General features: G+C 44.7%; 1 protein-coding gene across 1 annotated transcript in view; it reads left to right on the top strand.

Annotated features, from left to right (window-relative positions):
• Positions 1-14280, top strand: part of LOC124722440 (aquaporin AQPAe.a-like) — a 57548-nt gene that overhangs the window by 28183 nt on the left and 15085 nt on the right. Inside the window, exons 3-4 of the mRNA XM_047247602.1 lie at positions 4490-4633; positions 6726-6935. Coding sequence (XP_047103558.1) covers positions 4490-4633; positions 6726-6935 — 354 coding nt within the window. The remainder of the gene's footprint in view (positions 1-4489; positions 4634-6725; positions 6936-14280) is intronic.

Here is a 14280-nt window from a genome sequence, read left to right as displayed (position 1 = left end):
TTTTTGGCGACTTAAAGAGTTTTTTCCGCCCTCCTTACATCTAGGTCCTGTCAACCTTCCGTTTTCCGACGTCGCTAAATTCTTGGGTCTTATGTTTGACAGAAAACTGTGGTGGTCCTCCCACGTTTCCTATCTTTCGGCTCGCTGTCTGCAATCCCTTAACACCCTACGTGTAATGAATGGTACCTCGTGGGGAGCGGGCCGAGTGGTCCTTCTCCGCCTCTATCACGCCTTAGTGCGCTCGAAATTGGATTATGGAAGCATAGTCTACTCCTCTGCTCGGCCGTCTATTCTTCGGCGTCTCGACTCTATCCACCACCGTGGATTACGTTTAGTGTCTGGAGCTTTTTACACCAGCCCTGTGGAAAGCCTTTATGCTGAGACTGCTGATCCTCCGCTGTCCAATCGGCGGGCAGTCCTTCTGAGTCCTTATGCTAGCCATCTGTCTTCCATGCCTGCTAATCCAGCCCATGACCTTTTTTTCGACGCCTCCTTTGATGTCGGGTATGCAGGCCGCTCCTCCTCCCTACTACCCCCGGGAGTCCGCTTTCGTCAACTGCTCCATTCTCTCCCCTTCCGCTTTCCTAAAACCTTCTTGACAACTTGGGGTAAAGCACCGCCTTGGCTCCGTCCCCGGATCGACTTGCTCAGAGACCTATGTAAATTTCCCAAGGATGGTACCCCTACATTTGTCTACCGTCGGGCATTTGCTGCTCTATGTGCACAAATGACGGAAGCCACATTTATTTACACCGACGGCTCGAAAACATCGTTAGGTGTAGGGAGTGCCTATATTGTTGGCGACACCCCAAATCACTTTCGGCTTCCCGAGCAGTGTTCGGTTTATACTGCGGAGCTTTACGCTGTTCTCCAGGCTGTCCACTACATCCGCCGCCATCAGCGGATACAGTACGTAATCTGCTCAGATTCTCTCAGCTCTCTCCTAAGTCTCCAAGCTCTTTACCCTGTGCACCCTCTGGTCCACCGGATTCAGGACTGTCTGCGCTTGCTCCACCTGGGGGGCGTCTCAGTGGCGTTCCTCTGGCTCCCGGGACACGCTGGTATCTGTGGGAATGAGGCGGCCGATACAGCGGCCAAGGCTGCAGTCTCTCTTCCTCGGCCAGCTATTCAGTCTCTTCCGTTTACCGATCTACGGAGCGGTTTATGTCGCCAAGTTGCTCATTTATGGCATGAACATTGGTCAACACTTCCCCATAATAAATTGCGGGAAGTGAAAGCCCTTCCTTGCGCTTGGACCTCTTCCTCCCGAACGCGTCGTCGGGAGGAGGTGATTTTAGCTAGACTCCGGATAGGGCACTGTCTTTTTAGCCATCGACATCTTTTAAGCGGTGATCCTCCCCCACTCTGTCCCCACTGCTCTCGGCTGTGGACGGTCAGACACCTTTTAATTGAATGCCCCTATTTTAATCCGTTACGCTCCCGTCTACAGCTATCGCCTGATCTATCGTCGATTTTAGCAGATGACACGCGCTCAGCTGACCGCGTTCTACAGTTTATTAGTGACAGTGAAATGACGTCAGTCATTTGATTTTTTTTTTTGGGGACAACCAACCGCTTTCTACAGTGGATTTTTAAGCATTCCTTCTGCCTTTAGTTTCTCAAATTTTATGACTTTGTTCCGATTGCTGCTGACTTTAAATTTCGTTTTTCCTGTTTTCTACGTCACGGGCTGGGCGCTAATGACCATAGAAGTTTTGCGCCCTAAAACCACAAAAGAAAAAAACACATTAAATGTACACAGAAAATCGCGAGGCAAAAGCAAACGACAAATTTTAGTGACGTTTCTAGCCGTAAGACAAATAAGAATATGCGTGCAAATCGTAATTGCTCACTAACACCCATGTGGACAAAACTCCTTCGGGAAGGGGTTGGTACGTGAAATATTGTAAAAGCGGTCAGAGATAACGTTCTAAACTTCATAACACAATGCCTCCACCACCACCACCACCACTCTTCGGATTTCACGTTGTATTTATCTGTATATTCGAACGACTTGTTTTTATGCGAAATCTCTTCTTATGAGCTTTGAGCAGTCTTCCTTGAAAGGATGTTGAAGGAAAATTTTTGTGGTTCCATTTATTCCTAAATTTCACTACTCTTCAGTTGCGATACAGTCAGAAGTTTGGACGCGGTGCGGTCCGCAGCTCGTGGTCGTACGGTTGCATTCTCGCTTCCCGCGACCAGGTTCCAGGGTTGGATTCCCGGCGGGGTCAGGGATTTTATCTGCCTCGTGATGACTGGGTGTTGTGTGATGTCCTTAGGTTAGTTAGGTTTAAGTAGTTCTAAGTTCTAGGGGACTGATGACTATAGATGTTACGGCCCATAGTGCTCAGCCATTTGACACGGTGCGAAGATCAAACTGACCATCTAGACACAGGGCATATCGGAACTGGCAGCGAAATCTGCTTACAGTCGATCTGAAAGACAAATTCGCAATTACATGGGAATAAAACACTCCGCTGTGAAAGTTCTATTACAGTCACTTGAATGTCTACTGTAACTGATAGGCAGTAAGGCTTTAAGAAGAAACCGCTGCAGTTATGAGTACTATTGAGCGCATAGCTCAGATGTATCATCACATTTAACAAAACGAGAAAGTTATCGTGTGGACAAGGGAGCGATACAATGTAGACTTAAAAGCTTACGATTAAACCAGTAGCTGTTACATCAAAACCGCTAAAAATCAGGCAAAAGTTCGCTTTTAGATTAAGTCTTTGCTCAACGTAAATACCAAAGAATAAGAGCAACAAATGTTCAGTCTTTACGATACTGCTAGAAAGGAAAGCAGTGTGTTGTACGCATCCTCAGCTGTCGACCTCTCTCTGCTGCAGACAAGTTAATTCCATATTTTGAATAAGATTTATATCTTTGGTGTAAAAAAAAAAAAAAAAAAAAAAAAAAAAAAAAAAAAAAAAAAAAAACCCCTGATTGTGTGCTAGATTCCCAGAAAATCTTCTGGTACCTTGGAGATACACAGATCGCGACCAAAAGATTCGCGATGCCCAAGGACTCGAATGGACGAGCCGTGCGACCGTCCTTCAGATATAAAACCAAGTAATACTACAAGATGATACCCTTCTGTTTTATTCAAAACTTAGATATTTCTGCTACATTTCTTTAGCTGCAATGAGCTAAAATCAAATCATACAGAAATTAAGGCAATGCGTTTTTATTTTTCCCAAATCTTCAAAATTCTTGCAATGTTTAAATAATTGTATGCAATGTAGTATGATGGATAACTACAGTTACAGGGCTATTACCAATGATTGAAGCGATTTCATAAATTCACTGTAGCTCCATTCATTGACATATGGTCACGACAGACTACAGATACGTAGAAAAACTCAGTTTTGTTCGGCTGTAGCCGCACTTCAGGTTTCTGCCGCCAGAGCGCTCGAGAGCGCAGTGACACAAAATGGCGACAGGAGCCGAGAAAGCGTATGTCGTGCTTGAAATGAAATGCAATCACATCAGTCAGTCATAACAGTGCAACGACACTTCAGGACGAAGTTCAACAAAGATCCACCAACTGCTAACTCCATTCGGCGATGGTATGCACAGTTTAAAGCTTCTGGATGCCTCTGTAAGGGGAAATCAACGGGTCGGCCTGGAGTGAGCGCAGAAACGGTTGAACGCGTGCGGGCAAGTTTCACGCGTAGCCGCGGAAGTCGACGAATAAAGCAAGCAGGGAGCTAAACGTACCACAGCCGACGGTTTGGAAAATCTTACGGAAAAAGCTAAAGCAGAAGCATTTCTTAAACAGGATATTGGAAAACAGATGGATTGGTCGTGGTGGAGATCATGGTCAACAATTCATGTCATGGCCTCCACGCTCTCCCGACTTAACCCCATGCGATTTCTTTCTATGGGGTTATGTGAAAGACTCAGTGTTTAAACCTCCTCTACCAAGAAACGTGCCAGAACTGCGAGCTCACATCAACGATGCTTTCGAACTCATTGATGGGGACATGCTGCGCCGAGTGTGGGAGGAACTTGATTATCGGCTTGATGTCTGCCGAATCACTAAAGGGGCACATATCGAACATTTGTGAATGCCTAAAAAAACTTCTTGAGTTTTTGTATGTGTGTGCAAAGCATTGTGAAAATACCTCAAATAATAAAGTTATTATAGAGCTGTGAAATCGCTTCAATCATTTGTAATAACCCTGTATTTACCGATTGAAAATGTGGAAATATGTATTGAAGAGTTCCTTAACTCAACTAAGTATTTCATATCGGCTGAAAAGCTATTGCACAGCATAGCTACCAGCATTTTTCGAACAGAAGTCAGACGACTCGCCCGCCACGGAATGCACAGAGCACGACTGTAGCAGCGAAAACGTCAATGCTTTCCTATAACATCGATATTTCATACCAGATGAACCAGGACACATACTGACGAAAACCACACTGAAGTAAGGTAGTAATTACCAGCTAACGTGTGCAAGTGAGACCTGCTTTGTTTCAGTGTCTGGGCCATGTCAGCGGCGCGCACGTGAATCCGGCGGTGACAGTGGGGTTGCTGACGGCCGGCCACGTCTTCCTGCTGAGAGCCCTCTTATACGTGGTGGCCCAGTGCGCCGGCGCCGTTGCTGCAGCCCTCGTCCTAAAGGTAAGGATGCATGAGAGTTGCCGGTTGGAGACTAGACTTTTTTTTTTAGGCAGTATTCAGATGAAGAGCGTCAATCAGTGCACGAGCGTCCAGTTAAATATAACACCATTGCCACAACATACCTTAAATATCACCTTTATTCCAGCAGTGAGGGAAATATTCGATCAGAGGTATTCCACAGCTGATTAATTGCAGGAATCGGTGGCTAACATCTTCAGATGCTGCAGTAAACATAATTCGCCACCAATGTCAACAGGTGGAAAAGTGGAAATTACGTGTTAGTATCGTCGCACAGTGTCTACAATCATTTTAAGCTTCCATAAATGACGCTGATACGATGTACTGATGTACTACTCTATGTAAAGCTAGTAGTAGTAGTAGTAGTAGTAGTAGTAGTAGTAGTAGTAGTAGTAGTAGTAGTAGTAGTGCTACGTGGATATGTGCAATGAAATCGGTACTGGTGTTGAATTTATGGATTAGTGTGTGGCGATGGTACTGACACAGGTACTAATTTAAACGACTGTAAATGAAATGATAATTAAATGAACACCCTAAATGCAAATAAGCGTTAATGTACTTCATTGGGAACATGTTGAAAATGTGTGCCCCAACCGGAACTCGAGCACGGGAACAGATACTACCGTCATATATAGTTACAATACAGCTTCCCGGCCATTCACCGTGTGCGAACGCACACGCTATACCCGAACTCATACGGGACTTGGTAATCTGCCACGAATAATGGGTATCATGGGCAAACATCTATTAGGCGCACTAGGAATGTAGTGGTGTGGACATGTTGGGAATGTGGGTTTTATGGGGAGCGTGCAAAGGAAAAGTCCATGCAGGCACACTATCCTCTGTGCCCTCGGTGGATCAGATAGATAGCATCTGCCATGTAAGCAGGAGATACCGGGTTCGAGTTCCAGTCGCGGCACACATTTTCAACATGTCCCCAGTGAAATAGATAAACGCCTGTTCGCAGCTAGGGTGTCAATTATCATTTCATTTCTAGCAAAGCTGCATGGTCATCTACGGTAACTGTTCTTTCGGGAACAGATACTACCGTCATATATAGTTAAACGACTGTATCTGAAGAGTTCAGTAAAATGTAACTGGTTACTAAAACATGTTACTCAGCAGCTAAAGGTTTAGGACAATGCCATTCCTGCAATAAGGTATCGGAAAAACTGCAAGCCAAAACTTGCTAGAAATAGTGTTGATAAATGAAGGGTAAAGGCTTTCGCAGTCCCCTTCCTGTGTCGCATTTAATCTCTAAACACCGAAATATGAAGTCGGCGAAATTACTAAAGACATGTAGAGTGAAATACACCAGTGGTCTTGAGGATGGTAAGAAAAGTAACTCTCGGATATATCACATAGTTGACTAATTTTCCAGTAGCGGTTACAGTAGCGTATTCCACTGTTGTCAAGTGCGTAATAGGATGTAATATGAGGCATAAGTGTATTCTAATAATTATCATAAATATTGGCACACACAGAACTACATACCCTCCTGCAATGTTCAGACGTGTACCCCAAAATACTCAAAGGGAGATGGTCTGTACTCGATAGGTAGTTATTCTGTAGCAGCGAAGACTAAAGTTTCACTTCAGTGATCTAACGTAGAAAACGGAGGTCGTGAGTTTCTGCTATCCTCGATACACCCTAAAGTAACGACTGGGTGGTACACAGGTCGTTACGTAAAGTACACCCAGAGAAACTTGCCTTCACAAAAGGTAGAGGAAGAGCCCACACATTCCGTCCAAACTTACCTGCTAGGTAAAAATGCAAAAGACCCTCTTGTGGTGCGCTATCAGACACAATTCTGACAAGAACTGTAATGCCGACTTCCTTTAATCAGAAATAATTCTCAGATTGTTACTGCCAGACCCAAATTTCATTTCTTCAGTAATAGCGGGAAACACCCTGTCTTGGAATAAGAGTATATTCAAGGACTGTAAGGTACTAGTTACCTTCGCGCCGCATTCAGTGCAGAGAAAATATTAAGCGTATAACCTACATAAAAGCCTAGAGATTAAGCCCTCAATGTAATCGGAAACGCTAGCAGAAGGTATACGTAATGTTTCAGGCACTGACACCTGAAGAGTCTGCATCCACTTTGGGCTTAACGGCGGTGAGCCCACGCCTTACGCTGACGCAGGCAGTCTTCGTGGAGGCGATAATAACTTTCGTGCTGGTTATGACGGTGTGTGGCGCCTGCTTCGGGGAGAGCGCGGAGGCGAGGAGTGGTACTCCCTTCGCCATAGGCCTATCCATAACTGCCTGCCACCTATTCGCGGTAAGTAAAATAGCATGCGCCTGCTTAACTCTCTTTCAACAGAGGGAAGACTGACCCATGCGTGACGCTCGCTAATAACGCAAGACAGTAAAGTCAATACAGGTTCATTTTAGGACTATTTTCTCGCCACTCAACGAATGGGGCATATTGCGCAGAGTTCAACTAGAATTAGTCAACAGTTCCAAAACGTTCGTTGCCGTTCAGGTTTTGTCAGCCGTATCGGGACGAAGTACCAGTGTCTAGTCAGAGCAAGCACTACATAAAACGAGTGCAAAATGAAATTCTACTGGACTTAAACTAGTTCTCTCGCACTAGGAAATGACTCTTTAGCTCCACAAGAAACGAATGCAAGAAACTCAGCGAAACAATTGAGCCGGCCGGGGTGGCCGAGCGGTTAAAGGCGCTACAGTCCGGAACCGCACGACCGCTACGGTCGCAGGTTCGAATCCTGCCTCGGGCATGGATGTATGTGATGTCCTTAGGTTAGTTAGGTTTAAGTAGTTCTAAGTTCTAGGGGACTTATGACCACAGCAGTTGAGTCCCATAGTGCTCAGAGCCATTTGAACCATTTGAAACAACTGAAATAACTGATAGTGAAATCTCTGCAGGAGACGCTATACCCAGTCTCGTGGAAGACGTAAGACTAATTTATCCGAAGACACAGCGATAGCTGCAATGGCAGGAACATTCTGGCCGGATCCATACACTAATATTGGAGTAGTGTATATTAAAACTAAAGATGGAATTGTAACTTTACAAATAAGTTCCTATTCACTTCAATTCGTACTTTCCTTAATGCACAATCTTTTATGTTTATAGCGAAAATTGTCCTACCTTTAGCCAGGTTCCACCGAACTCGGCATTCTCAATGAGCGTTCATTCCGCAAAATATGAAGACTTAGTGTGGACATAAAGTTATGCACTTCGTCTAACAGTCTCCACGATTTGCTGTTACAGCCAGGTGCTTGAGTACTAGTCAAATAACACTACTAAGGTTATCTCAAACTTGATGCAGTTACTGTAGAATCACGAAGAAGCCCGCAGTTAACTCCTTACTTAATAGAGAAAATTCTATAAATACAGGAAGGCATATTGATGAAAGTAAAGATAACTCGGCAAATGAAAAAAGTGCTGCTGCCATCTATCCTTCACTTACATCACGTGCATGTGTAACATAAGCAGCGTTAAGGCAGTGACTTCAGATTTTTGTAGCTATCTACCAAATTTTGTGTAAGGCATGAGAATTGACTTATCAAGCGATATAAAATGAGTTAACTGTTCTGACTGCTTGAATAACTTGTATTATAGGTTCATAAACCACTTAGATAATCGCTTTCCTGAAGTCAGTATCTGTTCAAATTTGAACGTGGATACCTTGTTGTATGAGAAAGTTGCTCACCTTCAAATACACACCCAACAGTGACTGGACAGGTAGATTGGAGTCGCCATTCCTTCGCGTCGGATTCAAAAGATCCATGGCGTAACAAAAATCAGTTCCTGCAGTCCAAATTTAATGCTTACAATCGTGTCCGTTCATGGGGTTAGCTACTGCAAACCCTACCTGTTACAATGAAAGTGTACTGAATACCATTTTTCTGGAACAACGGCGTCGTCGAACACTTCATCTCTGGTCCTCTGAACTAAGTCTAACAATTAGACTGACAATTTCGTTCGGAGGCTATGGCGGCTTCAGAGTCAAATCCGATACGCGCTTCTCAACCTTTTCCTAACTGTGGCCACCTGTTGCTGGAGCAGCCTTAGTGCTGGCAGGTCCACTAATTAGCCTGGGAATCTTATGGGCAGTCTGTCGTACATGCGATATCAGCGCAACAAATTCACTTATTCCAGTACAAAAGACATTAAAAGAGTCAGAAGACAAAGGGTTCTGAAGTAAACGTTGAAATGTGAGTCTGATCACTTAAGATCTAAATAACTAAAGTTATAAATTACCTTTACTAAACGTCTGCCTCAATTAATGTAATTTACTGATCATGATTGTACGTCATTTACTCTCCATCACTTCCAGTAAACTTGATCAAAGTATGACCATATTACTGAAATGCCTGAAATGAAGTTAACTGAGTTGTATAACACCGACACTGTCACGTGTTTGGTGCTACATAAAATTAATGTTCATATGAGTACTGTCAAAACAGATGCCTCATTCTCGAAACCTTGCTATGAACTAAAATGGTGCATTTCTGGAGTTAAATAATAAAAAAATACTTCCGTGCTACAGGTTGTGTGCAATGACTAGTTCCATACACTTAGATTTCTACCCATTGAGACATTAGAATACACACTAAATACGTTCACTTGAAGTGTATCTCGAGCATTAATGTAGTGCTGAGCTGAATATCTACATTTCCTTCCAAATTTTCTTCAGTTTACGGATATGCTCATCTAAAAGGTTTAAATGGCCCAAAATATTAAATGGAATTGATACTGTGCAGGCGCATTGTGCTTAGTCAGGACAAAACGGCTATGAAGGTTTTTTCTGTGAGATGTAGGCGGTCTCGTTGCATTACAACGTGGTCACGGTAGAACATCAACGCTCCGGCTCACTGGGTCCCAGTCGCTGAATGTAACACTTGGACCGATGTTCTTGGGCGTTTGCCAGTACGTGGTAACAAATTGGAAATGGGCTGCGTGTACTGCTTAGGACACAAATATCAGTCCATATTTCTCGGGCAACGATCTTGAGTGACAGGGAAGCTACAATACGCTGGACAGTTCAACCATTTCAAAAACCAAGCTGTGGTTACGTTCTGTCTGGCTGGACGAACAACATACATCAATACGCTATAAGATGGCTAATGCCTGCAGCAAAATTTTCATTGAGGAGCAGAAATATTCAGCTGTACGATGTGTAAGTGCTTAAACAGTCTCAGTAATTAGAATCCATTCTCAGAGATTGGCCAGCGGAGAGGGATCCCGCTCCAGAAGACCAGTGTTGCTGCTGCAGTGTCGGCTCTAATGTTGCGGCGACCGATCAAATCAGATCGGCGAGTTTACCAGACAGCTGACCTGGTAGGACGCTCAGCTCTTACAGGCATCGACATGCACTGGATCGATGTAGAGACTAAGGTTTTCCGAAATTGCTCCTCTGCACATGTGTAGCATTTGCAATAAGTTACTCTGGCGTAAATTACGCGTTCCTATTTTCCCTAAATTCGCAGCCTACCCGGCCGCCCAGTCGTAGCCTGGATATTCTGTACACAACCAGTGTACCCAATAACTTTTCTTCTGTTATCACTAAAAACGGCAGAGTGCCGAAGCTGTGCTGTGCGAACAAATCTTCGTTCAACATTCAGTAATTGGTTTGGAAGTGCGCTGTTCCAGTGAGAATCTAGTAAGCTAGTCAAATACCGTGATCGATGATCCCATAACTGAACGAAATGAAACACCAATCTTTCAATGAGTTAGCTCCCTAGTACTCATTACGTAGCATTCAGTAAACGTCGGATAGTGCTAGCATCATAAACGACTGACACCTGCCGTCGCGTAAACAATTGGGCAGTCATAGTACTATTATTAATCCACTTTCAATCTGTTTAGAGCCAACTTAACGTAAACTTAACTCATATCACATTAAGTTTCGATTTTACTTGCCGAATAGAGGTTGACACGAGTAGTCACTACGGACTACCTTTATCTTACGTAGCAAAAAGTTGATGTCGATAAAACTAGGTCTAACTGTCGCATTGGTGACAGCTGTAAATGGAAATAGTTTAACCTCATTGTGATTACACACAAATGCATGTGTGGCATAGCAATTAAACAAAAGCGGAGTTCGGCAAAACGTCATCGCCACGTATTGTCTAGCATAATAAACTTCAAGCAGAAATTTACCTCAACATTAAAAGAAACTTAAATTAGTATTTGCCATTAAGTCATGCACACTTAATTACTTCGAAATGCTGCAGGTACGCAACATAAAAACAAAGCGTATCTGAAACACGATAGTCATCCAAAATACATTTTGCTGATAATACTTAAAACTACGTCGTGGTATCTAGCATCCTCGACAATAAAGCTGTGTACTTCATTAAGCAACGCTAGGGAAAACAGGGCATGGATGACGGAGTTCTGTAAGTTCTGTTGAGAGCGAGATAAATTCCCATGTTCTTTCTGGTCATTCCCTACTGTTAAGTTTTAGCCATCATTCGTAAGATTTTTATAATTTTCAGATATAAAAATCTGGCCCCCTTGAGGTTTCAGTTCCTTTGAGAGTTCGTGAGTAGCGCTCACAGGGCCCCAAGCTATTGCAGCCCATTCTTCCTCCTGACTCCTCTTCGTTCACCTTCCCTCCTTAACTATCCTCGCTCTTTCCCCGTTGTTCCCTCCTTCCTCCCCCCCCCCCCTCCTCCCAGTTTTTTGAGATAGCTACGTGGCTATCCAGCTGGTTCCCTTTACTGCTTTAAATTTCGTTCTGCCTGTTTCTTCATCCTTCATGGCGTTTAGGTCCCCACTTGAGGTTTGACCTCCACTTCAAAATTTTTTCTTTAGTGTGAGCCATTTGGGGAAGAACTCCCTCCCTAGGGTCAACTGCATGGATTTATCTCCCCATTTCCTTCCTCACCATAGCCCTTCTTTGACTCTGATAGTCAACTGCACATACAGCCAGTACGTGTGGTGGGGCTGTTACTTACCCATCTGGCTGAATCCCCTAGCAGGAATCAGACTTCAATGTCTGAGCTCTTCCTTCCCCATGTACGCCAGGTAGTGGTTGCTTATTTTGTTGCATTGGAACTCGGGACGATGGCTGCTGTGCCGGACCTAACTGTGGCTGGATGTTGCCCATTGGAGAATCCCTGATCGGAATGGGTGTTATCAGAGCGGATACTAGACATTTGGAGCGTATCAAACTGCAAAAGTCTGGCTGTCCTCAAACAGCCATATCTTCCAATAGTGAAGGATGATTGAATGCTTTCTTTTATCTGGCAACCTTCCCTTCCCTTGGCTACACTATAGGTGAGCAAGAATCACTGTCTTCAGGTGAAACACTTTCACCACTACCTCGTCTGTACTACCACGGATGGGAACATATTCACCGCCACAAAGCCATTGTTTCCTGTGGAGAATAGAGGACCAATTTGGTGGTATCGCTCAATAAGACGCAGTCGGGCTGCTTGCTAATCAAAGCTTCTACCGCCCAATCAGCAACTTAAACGGGTAGAGATCTTCCAATTGACTTACTTGCTACAGACTTAGGAGGGAAATCTAACTCATGGCGCCCCTGTCCATTTCAGTGCTGGTCATAGTACCTTCCTGGTACATCTCACGATCTCCTCCCTTGCTCTCGTGGCTTCCCTACATAGATCATCCCATGATCTCGGTGACAGTGACAACTTTGTGGTAATACGGTAGTTCCTCTGCTGCCGCCAGGCAGACAGGCCCCCCACGTTGAGCATTCCGTAGAGCCAGTTGTTACTTACAAATATCCTGTGCACTTGCACATCTCCCGAACTGCATTGATGCAGTCGTGCAGAGTCTCTGCCACTATTCATGTTGCAGGCACAACTGTTCCCCTGTCCATATGTCCCCCTCGTCGTTGACCGGTACCGTTATGGATCAATAATGTAGCAGTGGCTGTCCAGGACAGCCGGCGAGTGCTGCAACGATTAAACGTTACCCTTCACATACCAACCTTCTTCCTTTTTAAGCATCTCCATGCTATGCTAAGGCTAATAATTACCTTATGCAGAGCAGACCGGAAGGCTGGGAACACTGTTTCCTCTGATGACCTATGCCTCTTCATAGCAGGTTTTGTCCAACCACCATAGCCTTCTGAACAGCCAACTTAGGCTGTTAAGCCTTTATCTCAAAGGTCCTCTTAGAAAATCAAGACATAATTTGCGATAGCATCGGCGTCCTCTTCCTATACCATAACCTCTCGTGCAGAAACGCCGAGTTGCACAGACCTCCTCTTTCAAAAAAATGGTTCAAATGGCTCTGAGCACTATGGGACTCAACTGCTGAGGTCATTAGTCCCCTAGAACTTAGAACTAATTAAACCTAACTAACCTAAGGACATCACAAACATCCATGCCCGAGGCAGGATTCGAACCTGCGACCGTAGCGGTCTTGCGGTTCCAGACTGCAGCGCCTTTAACCGCACGGCCACTTCGGCCGGCTCCTCCTCTTTCAATCGGCACCATACTGAATGGGATTGCAGGCTCTTCCTCTTCATGAGAAGGCTGCAGGCACAGATTCTACACACATCCAGAAGAAACACTTAGATGTTACTCAGAGGCAACATCTCCTCAGGGTCTTAAACTGCATTTGGCTCACAGGTGTTTCCCTTTCACAGGGGTGAGACAGTAGTCATCCCTATCCTTAATCTCAGGAAGTACCGAACATCTTTAAAGTTACCGCCCGATTAGCCTGAAGACTCTAATCTTTAAACGAGTATAGGATGGTTGGTTTCAGATCATGTTGGGTACTTGAATCTTTGGGCCTTTTGTCCTATCAGGTTGCCTTCCAGGAAGGACGATCTCCAACTGCCCATATTCTCCGCTTGTAAATGGCAATCAGACAGGCGTACACTAACTGCTGGCACCTTGTTGCGGTCTTTCACCTACTTAAGGCATACGACGTGGCTTGGTGCTGTAACATTTGAGTTACCTCCATAAGTGGGGCTTCCGAAAACTTTTATCCCACTGGCTCTTCAAGATTAGTTTGCACTTTACTTAGTACCCCTCAGATTCAGAACAGTATCCCCAGGGTTGTTAGTTGTCACACTCCTCCTCACAGCCATCAACGGGCTTGTAACCTGTTAGGCTTGTGGTTACACCAGCATTGTACACAGATGATTGTTGCATATGGTGCAGCTTCCACTTCGTAGCATTTGCTGAGTGCTGGCTCAAGGCGCCGTCTAACAGGCCTCTGGGGCGTCTCCCGTGGCTTAATTTTCTCCCTCCAAAATGTTGGTTACGCATTTTTGTTGTCTACCTACAGTACTCCATGATCTAAAACTTTATTTAGGCGACCACCTCCTCGATGTTGTAGCAGTCCCATTTCTTGGACCTTACTTTTGAGAGCTGGCGAGTCCGCCCCATATTCGCCACCTGAAGACCACAAGCATCCAGGAGCTTTTAATGCTCTCTGCTTCCTGGACCACACATCTTCGGTGCAGACTGTCACTCTTCTCCATCTTTACCGTGGTATGGTCTTGCCTAGACTAGATTGTGGTAGTCAGGATTGCACCTGAGCTGTTCCTTCCACTCCGCAAATACTAGACTCTGTACACCATTGTGGGGTGCATCTGGCTACTGGTGCCTTTCGCACTACTTCCATTGTCTCCTTCAATAAGTGGGGATTCCCCCTCTACAAACATGATGGA

Source organism: Schistocerca piceifrons, chromosome X (assembly GCF_021461385.2).
Source record: "Schistocerca piceifrons isolate TAMUIC-IGC-003096 chromosome X, iqSchPice1.1, whole genome shotgun sequence".
In the NCBI taxonomy this organism is placed as follows: domain Eukaryota; kingdom Metazoa; phylum Arthropoda; class Insecta; order Orthoptera; family Acrididae; genus Schistocerca; species Schistocerca piceifrons.
The sequence above is the reverse complement of the archived record's forward strand: the minus strand, read 5'-3'. Positions and strand labels throughout refer to the sequence as shown.